The 11,522-nt window shown below is 39.1% G+C and overlaps 1 protein-coding gene across 1 annotated transcript; it reads left to right on the top strand.

Moving 5' to 3' along the window:
- The first annotated feature begins 795 nt into the window (after positions 1–795).
- Positions 796–2,532, top strand: LOC136201372 (probable isoaspartyl peptidase/L-asparaginase 2). The gene is made up of 5 exons (XM_065992031.1): positions 796–1,076; positions 1,210–1,443; positions 1,623–1,709; positions 1,797–1,986; positions 2,075–2,532. The coding sequence occupies exons 1-5, from the start codon at positions 915–917 to the stop codon at positions 2,386–2,388; spliced, it is 987 nt and encodes a 328-aa protein (XP_065848103.1). The 5' UTR covers positions 796–914; the 3' UTR covers positions 2,389–2,532.
- The last annotated feature ends 8,990 nt before the right edge of the window (positions 2,533–11,522 follow it).

Here is an 11,522-nt window from a genome sequence, read left to right as displayed (position 1 = left end):
AATATTTTACCGAATTTATAAATATTAATCTCTAATTCTATTATTAAATCACAGAAAATATGAATTTTTTAAAAACAAACTGATATTTAATTGGTATATAATAAGGAACAAAACATATGTGTTTTATAATAATGTCTGAAATTGACCAAACATGACAACGTTAGGGGTAAAATTGTTCTTTATTACCAACATTAGGGGTAAAATTGCACAATTTTAGACGTTAGGAGGAAAATTGCTCATTGTTGTAAACATTAAAGATATTTTTGCATCTTATCTCTTTTTTTATATTAATTTTTTTTTGACAACCTTAAAGCAAGGTTGTCAAACGGAACCTTTCTAAGCAATCACCCTTATTTCAATAGATGGCACATTTGAAAGTTGTCAAAACAAGATGCATGTTACCGACCTTCTATTGGAGATGCTCTAAGAAAATATGTTTCGAACCTCTTCTGCACCAAATATCACTATTAGACCTCTAATTTTACCCAAAAAAAAAAAAAAATACTGCTTGTCAAACTGGGCCTATATTAAACCATGTTTCCTCTAAATTTTACAGTGACAAAGGTAAGGGAGGAAAAGAAGAAAAGGATTAAGATGTGAAGTGGATCCACGGAAGTGAAAACTGAAAGGCAAAAGAAGAGGAAATTACAGCGATGTAAAAGTTAAACTCCAAAACCTATTCCCTAAACAAGTGGACAACTTACATCTGTTCTGTGTACCTTTTCAAAACTGTTTTCTCTTTTCTCTTTTCTCTTCCTTCCTATAATTTCTTATTAAATTACACCTCACAAATCACTGGACTCCGCTAAACGCCTATAAAAGGTGTCAATCTCTCTACTTCTAGCCACACACACAACATACAGAGAGAGAAAGAGAGAGAGCGGAATATTCACCTACACAACAGTAAGCAAAGAATGGGAAAATGGGCTATTGCTGTGCATGGAGGCGCTGGTGTCGACCCTAATCTTCCTCTACATCGACAAGAGGAGGCTAAACAGCTCCTTACTCGCTGCCTCAATTTGGGCATTTCAGCCCTTCGCTCTAATTTCTCCGCCATTGATGTCGTTGAACTCGTCGTATGTTTGCCTTTTCATCTCTTTCAATTTCACTAAATTAATCTCCAGATTCGTTTTTATTACGTTCTGTATCGGAAACGTTGTTTGGTTATTTGTGTGGCTGAATCTTAGTTTTGGCTTGTAAAACAAACAGGTCAGAGAACTTGAAAGCGATCCTCTGTTTAATTCAGGGAGAGGATCTGCTTTAACAGAGAAAGGAACGGTTGAGATGGAAGCTAGTATTATGGATGGCCCTAAGAGAAGATGCGGCGCCGTATCAGGTGTAACCACTGTCAAAAATCCAGTATCCCTTGCTAGACTTGTTATGGAGAAATCTCCCCATTCTTATCTCGCTTTCTCTGGCGCTGAAGCATTTGCTAGACAACAGGTCTCTTTTGCATTTTCCATAAATATCGAATTCAATTTTTACTCTAAAAAATGTTAAATAAATTAATCGGATCTGCTAAAAAGAAAAAAAGAAAAAAAAAAGCCTAATTAAAAGTATTAGCAGATATTTTTAGTTAATATATTGAGAGATTTTATTTTAATTTTTGATTCTGGAATCAGGGTGTTGAGGTTGTGGACAACGATTACTTCATTACGCCGGAGAACGTAGGGATGCTGAAATTGGCAAAGGAAGCAAATTCAATCTTGGTACATGGAATCTTACTTATTTTAATAATAAAAAGGAAAGAGAGTGGGGCCCAAATATTCACTTTACTTTTTTGTTGGAATCTTTAGTTTGATTACAGGGTCCCTTTGGAGAGCTGCAGCGTGGGCGCCGGCTCTGCCATGGAGAATAATCCTTTACACATGAACGGTCTTCCGATCAGTGTTTATGCTCCGGAGACGGTTGGGTGTGTGGTGGTGGACAGCGAGGGGAGGTGTGCGGCAGCCACATCAACAGGAGGGCTCATGAACAAAATGACAGGTAGATAGATATGATGTCAAAATAGGGATATTTATCTCATAAAATAAATTATTTTTATAAATGCGTAACAGTCTTATTTGATTGACAGGTCGCATAGGTGACTCGCCCTTGATTGGGTCAGGGACATATGCTTGTGACGTTTGCGGGGTATCGTGCACAGGGGAAGGGGAGGCTATAATACGGGGGACACTGGCGAGAGAGGTGGCGGCGGTGATGGAGTACAAGGGGCTGGAGCTTCAAGAGGCGGTGGATTTTGTGATAAATGAAAGACTAGATGAAGGGTTCGCAGGGCTAATAGCAGTATCTAAAAAAGGGGAAGTGACATGTAAATTTAATAGTAATGGAATGTTTAGAGGATTAGCAACTGAAGATGGATTCATGGAGGTTGCTATCTGGGATTAGAAAGAATTACTTTCATTTTCCATTCTTGTTTTGCTTTTACTGCAGTGTAATACATATGGAACTCTCTCTCTTGGTCTTGGTCTTGTGTCTGTGCCCTTGTTTAGTGGAGGAGGTAGAATAAAATTAGATTTATTTGTTAAACTATTTCATTCTATTCTATCCCTCCTAATATCAGATATGCATCAAAGTTTGCCAAACTCCACGTTCAAATCATATATAACAAACCAAACCACGCTTTTATTTAAATTATGGGTCTGCTATTAGCCCTGTTTGGAAATTAGTTGTTAGCTGATCACATTGGCTGATTTGACTAGTTGTTTGTGTAGACCTGTTTGGTAAAAATTAGCTGATTGATAATAGCGGTTTGTACAAAAATACGAATAAAGGCATTTCTTTTTTTAATACATAAAAATATGCCTTACATCACACAAAAATATGTGTTTTACTTTGATTAGTAGATTCAAGTGTTTTACATGATAATTTTAGATTTCTATTAAACAAAAATTATGACCAATAGTGTTCTATGTATTGAAATTTAAAATTTCTATCATTACAACAAACAGATTCTTAGATTTCTTCCTAAGGTCACAAGAAGCAAAAAATTGAAGAAAAGCGCAGGAGAAGATGAGAGGATTGAATGAACGTTTATTTGGCTGGAGGAGTCTATCTATTAGGGTTAAAGAAATCCATTAATTTTAATATTGCAAAACGCTAATTGAAAAAGCTCAAGCTCCTAAAATGAGTTTTTTTCTAAATTAGCGTTTTCATCCCAAAACTGTCTTCCAAAACTCTCCACCAAACACTCCTAATCAGCGGTTTCAGTGGTCAAACTGCTAAAGTTGGTCAAAACCGTTCTTTTATCCCAAAACGCTCCTTACCAAACATGATCATTGTTTGGAAATGCTCAACTTGTTCTAAAAAGTTTGAGATTTTCTATTTTTATAAAAAAAACTATGTAAAACTTTTATTTTTAAAGTGAAAAGACAAATAAAAGCTTAAAAAACAGCAACCAGATATCCTCTACATTACACTAGGCAAGTTTGGGGCTTTATTCAACCAAAGAAAATAGAGCAAGTTTGGGACTTCATTTATAAAAAATTAGGCGACCAAGTAAATTTAATTAAGTTCTGGAGACTATTAGAAGATACTAACTAAATTTAGAGCTTAATTGAATTTCTGGCCAACTGCAAATTTACTCCTATTTCTTTTTAACGTGTAGCAATTTTTAACTCTTACAGTGATAATAGTTGGCTTTTAACTGTTTGGGTTTAAAAAAAATTAAACCGCTTGTATCTTTTACCTATTCAAATCAAAACCTTAAGGGGTATTTGGTTCGCGTAGGGGTAGCGGAATGAAATCAAGAAAGGGAAAGAAGGAGAACGGAATGGAATGACTCTAAATTTTCACAAAGGGAATGATATTCCTCTGATTCCCTTTGCGTTGTTTGGTTCAAATGAGGTATTAAACTAAAGTTGTGTTTTTAACAACAATTTCCATACATTCATGTGTCTGTATAATAAATTAATCATATGTAAATATAAGAATTAAAATCAATTACTTCAAAAATTAAAATTAAAAGATGATGTAACACATGAAACTGAAAAAAAATTAATCGTAAAAAATGCATAAATATTCTATTTTAAAGAGAAAATAATAATTTTAAAATAATTAAAAATAAATACTAAAATTGAATAATATGGAAAAAAAATTGGTCAAAATTATTTTTTAGGGAAAAAAGTAAAAAAAAAAGTATAAGGATCAAAAGTGAAATTACAGTAAAACCTCTATAAATTAATACTCGATAAATTAATAAACTCTTTAAAATAATAATTTTTTCTGGTCCCGACTTGGGCCAGTTCAAAAAATGATCAATTTTAATAAATTAATAAGATAATAATTTTCTGGAACAACCCTTGATAGATACATTGTATTATTACCTCTATAAATTAATAATTTCTCAAATACATATGAGAAATATATATAGTATTTTCTTTTTTCTTGAAATTTAAATCTAGTTAAATTTCATCTCTAACCATTCTCAGTGCATTCAAAAGTTCCGGTGTATCCTTGTCAAATTGTAACAAAAAATTGTAAAGAGTGGATGATGTTATAATTGCTTCCTTTCTTGTGACTGGTTTCAAATGTACTGCATCATCATCAGCTTCATCCTCAATTGAATTTCTCATAATGCTCGACACAATTTCTTCTAAACTTTGGACTTGTGAGCATTCATTATTTTCACCTGGATAATCCAATATTTGATTGACATCCATTGGAGTGTGGTAACCAAGCTGGCCAATCATTCCATCAAGTTCATAAATCTCTTCTATGGTTGCTTCCTCTATATTCGTTGTGACAGATTCATGAGAAACCTATTTTTGGTATGATTTGAAACAACACTCTCTATAAATTTATATAGTAATTCATTAACTATTATACATTGAATATTTTTAACATAAATACAATTAACTTCCAAGTTCAATTAACTTATATAATGCACGTTTAATTTTATTTGTTCATTGATTTTAGACAAAAAAAAATTTATTTAAATTAATAATTTAAAATTTATTTTTAAAAATATTTAAAATCATTCTATAAATTAATAATTAATAATTTATCGATTAATTAATAACTCTCTAAATTAATAAAATTCTATGGTTGTTAGATGAGGTGCCGCGGCCTAATCTCCCGGGCGGACTGGGGGGTGGACACCTCATGGCGACGTAAGCGGTGATTGGCGCCGAAAGCAACCAATCGTGGAATCAAGCTGCTCGGCAGGACCGGAGCTCGGAGATATGGAAGAGTCGCCACCCACGAATGGAAAAATGAACACCGATCCCTTGCGGGAGACCGGTGTGGGTTCGAGAAACTTAGGTACGAGCCGAGAAGGCTAGCTCCTTTCCGGAGAAAGGCTACTAGGCACCCCGACATCGCCCGGTTATGAACCACCGGCCTCCTACTCAGCATGTTAGGCGATAACGGACTAATCTTATACTTCTGTAAGTTTAAAATTCATTTGAAACCTTTTCTTTCTCTTTTTGGAAACCGTTTTGAGCATATGTTATTAAAAAGCCACATTAGTAAAGAATCACCCATTTATATTATACATACACAGAGAAGGGGGAAGAAAGAAGTGATTTATTTACAACCTTATTTAAATGTCATGCTGTGTGTTTATTCTATGCTAACTTATTTCCCCCCAAAACGAGTTTATTTACGTGGTTCGCACCTTAATCGCCGTTGGAACGATTTAGGTGCGTTTTAAAACCCCGATTGGTGAAGTTTACTCGAATCGCCGTTGGAACGACTCAAGTGTTTGAAAACGTTTGAGATAAAAACCTTTAGTAAGAAAACGTGGTTAAACATACAAGTCCATTTTATTTTGTACAAATTCTTTTGAGAAAATGGTTCAAAATATTCGATTATTCACAATGAAAATGATTTTAATTACAAGGTTCACTTAATCCGCCTTTGGAACGGATTAAGGTTTTAAAACGTGGTGTTTTGAAAACGATTTGAAATATTAACAAAACAACTATATTTATTTACATTAGGAACCTCTACATTAGTTTAAATAATTAAATTGAAAACTCTCTTTTTGTGATTTATTTTCTCCTTTTATTTAATGGACTCTTTACCTATTATAATTACAATAATAAACCCATTTAAACCAAGATTCACTCCCAAATAAAGCCCATTTGAAACATGGACCCATAAATGGTCCAAAAGAATAAAGAAAATAATTTAAGCATATATATATATACATTCAAATCAAAAAGAGAATATGAAAATAAAAGTTAATAAAAAGAAACTATATAATACATATATGAAAATACTAGATATAATACATTTATACTTTAAAGAGGTGGAAATAGTAAATAAATCTCATTAGATAAGAAAATAACATTTATCCAAAATAGTTTCATATAATAAACAATAACATAACCCAAATATCCCAAAACTATATATATACATAACTAATATAGTTTTAAATACCAAAAATAACATATATCCATATACTAATACTTACTAATTAGTTCCCAAAATGCCCAAATAAATAACCTTTTAAAATATAATCTAATATAACTCAAATGAATAAAAAAGGAGAATATATATATACATATACCTATGCTTAAAAAATTGAATAAAAAATGATATACAAACATCCTAAATAATTATATACACTAAATATCTAAAATGGTTTGAAAATATATATTACATAACTATACATATATATATATTAAGGATTAAAAGCTTAAAAGTTAAGAAAAATGGACTGAAATGGCATTTTTTACGTTTTGGCAGATTTACCGACGAAAACTCCGTCGGTAAACAGCAATTAGTGACAGAAACGGAAAATTACAGCAGCACTCCAATTGTTTCCAGATTTATTCAAAAGCTTTAAATTAAGTCTAATTCAATCGTTTTGGATTTCCGAACTACCAAAAATGGATCATAGTCAATAACGGAAATTCCTAAAACAACGTTTTTATTTTAAAACATTATTCGGAAATTCTTTTAAATTAAAACTTATAATTACAACGTTTCTAACACCCGAACTATCTTTTTATCGGATCACGGTTCGTATTGGGATATCAAAACGAGGTTTTTTATTTTAAAGCAAAACCGAATTTTATTCAACACGAGACGGAAATTAAATAAATACGAAAAATTAAATAAAACGTGATAAATAAATAAATGACAAAATAAATAAAATTATAACATAAAAATAAATAAAGGAAAAGAAATAAATTAAATAAAATAAAACGAGTCTAGTCCTCGGATAATACCTCAAGTTCGGTATCTGACAGTCGAAGCCGATTGATTCCACGAATCGTGATTTTCCGGTTTTTTAGTAAAAATTTAACTTTGGGAAATTCGGAATTTTTGAGAAAAAAAATATTTTTCTCAAAAAAAATCACTTTCTCTCTCTAAAAATGTTTAGAGTGAGAAAGGCTCCAAAATTCTCCTCCCTGAATGCATGGGGATCCGTGCCTTTTATAGGCAAACGGGTCCCCGGACCAATGGGCGACGCCCGAGTAAAATCGGGCGTCGCCCAAAGGGTTGGGCGGCCGCCCAACCTTGCGTTGGGCTACCGCCCAACATTGTTGGGCGGCCGCCCAACCTCGCGTTGGGCTACCGCCCAACATTGTTGGGCGCCCGCCCAACAATTGTTGGGCGATCGCCCAACGATTGTGGGGCGGTAGCCCAACGCGAGGTTGGGCGCGCGCGCTCAACTGTCATTGGGCGTCCGCCCGACGCGGTTGGGCACTCGCCCAACAGCCGCCGGGGCGCGTCTCGCACCGTCGGGCGTGCATGCCCCGCGGCCGTCGAGCTCATGTTCCGCGCCGTCGGGCGTCCACGTGTCGTGACCGCCGGGCTTACGTTCCGCGCCGTCGGGCGCCCACGCGTTGTGACCGCAGAACGTGTGTTTCGCGCTGCCGAGCGCACACGCCCCGTGGTCGACGAACGCGCGCCCCGCGTTGCCAAGCTCGTGCATTGCTCGGACGTCAAGCGCGTACTATTCGTGGTTGGACGCGTGCGTCCGACGAGCGTCGAGCGCGCGCTTTGCGTCGTCGAGCGGGTGTCCGACTGTCGTCGAACGCGCGTCGGCTGCCGCTAAGCACTCGCACTACGCACATCACAACAGCGACCCACTGTAACTTATTTATTTTATTTTTTTCGAAACTTCCGGAATCAACCGCTTCAACCGTCTTGTTTTCAGGTTTTCGTCACAGGTCCTCCTACTCGGTGTCTACAGTTGCCCCTACTTTTCTATTTTGATAGTGATGTGTGTGTTTTGAAAACGTTTTTTTGCTAACATAACACATGCAATGTAAAACATATAAAAGTAAAAGACAGGTAAAGAGTAGGAGGGAGCATACCTGACCTTCGCGCTGCGCGTTCCGGTGTCGTTCTCCGATTCTTTCCATCTTCGCCTCTGAATCGGCCGTCGGTGGATGTTTTTCTCTCAGAATCTAGCGTACATTGACTATGGGTAAGAATGGCTCAAAAGCAACCTCGGTCGTGGACCGTAGGTAAGATGGCTAAAAAGCTACCTCGGTCGTGAACCGTAGGTAAGATGGCTAAAAAGCTACCTCGGTCGTGAACCGTAGGTAAGATGGCTAAAAAGGTACATCGGTCGTGAACCGTAGGTAAGATGGCTAAGAAGCTACCTCGGTCGTGAACCGTAGGTAAGATGGCTAAAAAGCTACCTTGGTCGTGAACCGTAGGTAAGATGGCTAAAAAGCTACCTCGGTCGTGAACCGTAGGTAAGATAGATAAAAAGCTACCTCGGTCGTAAACCGTAGGTAAGATGGCTAAAGAGCTACCTCGGTCGTGAATCGTAGGTAAGATGGCTAAAAAGCTACCTCGGTCGTGAACCGTAGGTAAGATAGATAAAAAGCTACCTCGGTCGTGAACCGTAGGTAAGATGGCTAAAGAGCTACCTCGGTCGTGAATCGTAGGTAAGATGGCTAAAAAGCTACCTCGGTCGTGAACCGTAGGTAAGATGGCTAAAAAGCTACCTCGGTCGTGAACCGTAGGTAAGATGGCTAAAAAGCTACCTCGGTCGTGAACCGTAGGTAAGGTGGCTCAAGGGCAAAAAGGTTCTTTCTAACGATTCTGAATTCTTTTTTTAAAACACCGCTGTCTGTATTTTCTCACTGGAGCTAGTGTCCCGGAGGTTCGATCTGGGTGTCGCAGAGAGACCGACGGTGGCACAGCTCCTGGATTGGATCGATTCGGGGACGTTGGGACAGGTAGATATCTTCTAGTCGTGCTAGATTCTTGTTTGATTGGATCTGACTTTTTCTTTGTGTTTTTAGATCAAGTTTAGGTGGGACGACCTTGACTTCGGTCCCGACTATGCGTACGTGACTTTGATCCAGGAGCAGCAGTGCGTGCTCACCGGCCCTTGTGTGCGGGCCTGGTACTTAGGCGATCGGGGCATCACCGGGATTAGAGCGTCGCACTGGTCCCCAGGCGAGATCCCCATTTCCATGTTCGTGGTGCGGGCCATGCCCTTATCGGTTATCCGTCAGGACTTGACCCGTCGGTTCGTGGGTAGAGAGGTGTGGGTTCACGCCGGGGGCCGTAATCTTTACCTATCGACTTTGTTGAGCGCGAGGGATGCCCCAGCGGTGGCGATGGATGTGGATCCCGTGACAGACATGTTTTCGCGGGAGGCTGTCGCGGCAGTCTTTGGTCAGGAGGAGGTCCTGGTGAGTGGTTCAGCCTATTTACCTTTATTCACGAGATAGCTAACGGTATTTATTGTGTTTTCATTTGCAGGAGGGGTCCTGGAGGAGTGCCCATTTATCTGATTTCTTTGACGGCACTCGAGCTCAGACACCCGTGTGCGAGCAGCCTTACTATGTCGGCGAGTCCTCCAGCGCTGCCCGAACAGAGAGCTCATCCCTAGGTGTGCCCCTACCAGACTACGGGCGAGATTTTGCCACGATTTGTTATGACGAGTCCGGGGCAGCTTATGCGGGATTTGAGACAGCTCCTCCTATCTTCACCTCGAGGGTCCCCTTTGATCCCTCAGATGCTTCTCTGACTACGAGGGAGACCTGCACGGATTACGTGGGGCTGTCTGGTTATCTCCGAGATCGCCTCAGCTTGCGCTGCACCGATCACCTTGTATGTATCATTATTTTTATTTTAGTGTAGTGGAATGTATGCATGTATGTATGATTTATGTTCGTGCCTACGCTGCTTCTTATTTTTATCTGTTTTTCCTTTCTTTTGCTTTAGAGCGATCTGCACGCCCACGAGCGGAGGCAGAGCGAGTTGGTGCGGGAGGCCGACGCCCGGGTCGGTCAGGTGTATCAGGAGAGAAATGACCACTGGTCAGGGATGATGCGATGGGAGACTGAGGGTCACCTTGCTGTTAAGGAGAGGGCGCGCGATGAGTCGATCGGACGCCTCGCTGCCGAGGAGAGAGCACGGGTCGCCGATGAGAGAGCACGAGTTGCTGATGAGCGAGCGCGAGCTGCCGAGGAGGCACTATCTGCGGAGCGGGCATCCCACTTGAGAGATTTTGAGGACTATTGGGATTTCCCTCCGTATTAGGCCCGTTATGTATTACTTTGTAGCTTTCATTATTGCTTTGTAGCTTTTATTGGAGTTTCCCCGCTGTATAGCTGATGTATAGGGAGTGGGGTGGATAGTAGGTAGGCTTTTTGTGAAAAAGTAGGATAGGAAATGTATAACTCGTGATTCATATTACCATGCATTCAGTAGATTATGATGATTCCAATCCTTCTCGTCAAATATATTCATGCCTTTATTTATTTACAAACAACAGAAATACTTAGTCTCGTATACATTGTTTTTGTAATTGCTCAAGTCATAACTATTGTTACCAGGACCCGCCTTTCGGTTTTCGGATCCCGGCGATTTTTCTCCTCTCCTTTTACTATCCCGGAATTTTTAAATGAGCGCCCTTTCGGGTTTTCACCCATTGGGATTTCCCTTATTGTTGCATAGGTCGCCCTTTGCGGGTTTTCAACCTATCGGGAATTTTTCTTTCTTTTTCTTTTTTTTTTTTTTTTTTTTTACGAAAAGTATTTCTTAAGCCTATCCAGTTGGTAGGTTCGGAGAATTCCATGCCGTCCATTGTAGTTAACTTCACCGCTCCTTTGCTTAGTATCTTCTTCACGACGAATGGCCCTTCCCAGTTAGGCCTAAACTTCCCCCTTGGGTCGGTGTGCGTCACACGGATCTGTTTCAGCGCTAAATCTCCTTCTTTGATAGGGCTGGTCTTGACTTTTTTATTGAAAGCCCGAGCCATTCTTCTTTGGTATAACTGTACATGGTAAAGCGCTTCCATCCTTTTTTCGTCAACTAGAGCCAACTGCTCATATCGCCTCTCCACCCATTCCGCCTCGGGAATTTCTGCCTCCACTGCGATTCTCAATGATCGCTTTTCGATCTCAATCGGCAAGACTACTTCTGTTCCATACACCAAAGAGAATGGCGTTGCCCCAGTTGAGGTTCTAATTGTCGTGCGATAAGCCCACAACGCGAGTGGGAGGTGCTCATGCCAATTCCGATGTGATTCCACCGTTTTTACGAGAATCCTCTTAAGGTTCTTATTAGCTGCTTCTACTGCTCCATTAGCCTGTGGA

Source organism: Euphorbia lathyris, chromosome 7, assembly GCF_963576675.1.
Source record: "Euphorbia lathyris chromosome 7, ddEupLath1.1, whole genome shotgun sequence".
Taxonomy (NCBI): Eukaryota; Viridiplantae; Streptophyta; class Magnoliopsida; order Malpighiales; family Euphorbiaceae; genus Euphorbia; species Euphorbia lathyris.
The sequence above is the reverse complement of the archived record's forward strand: the minus strand, read 5'-3'. Positions and strand labels throughout refer to the sequence as shown.

Bases quoted from the DNA above. Each gene is read 5' to 3' on its own strand.
- LOC136201372 (XM_065992031.1), top strand. From the start codon at position 915: ATGGGAAAATGGGCTATTGCTGTGCATGGAGGCGCTGGTGTCGACCCT. The intron at 1,710-1,796 runs GTACATGGAATC...TGGAATCTTTAG, and splicing joins AGGAAGCAAATTCAATCTTG to TTTGATTACAGGGTCCCTTT. The intron at 1,987-2,074 runs GTAGATAGATAT...TTTGATTGACAG, and splicing joins GCTCATGAACAAAATGACAG to GTCGCATAGGTGACTCGCCC.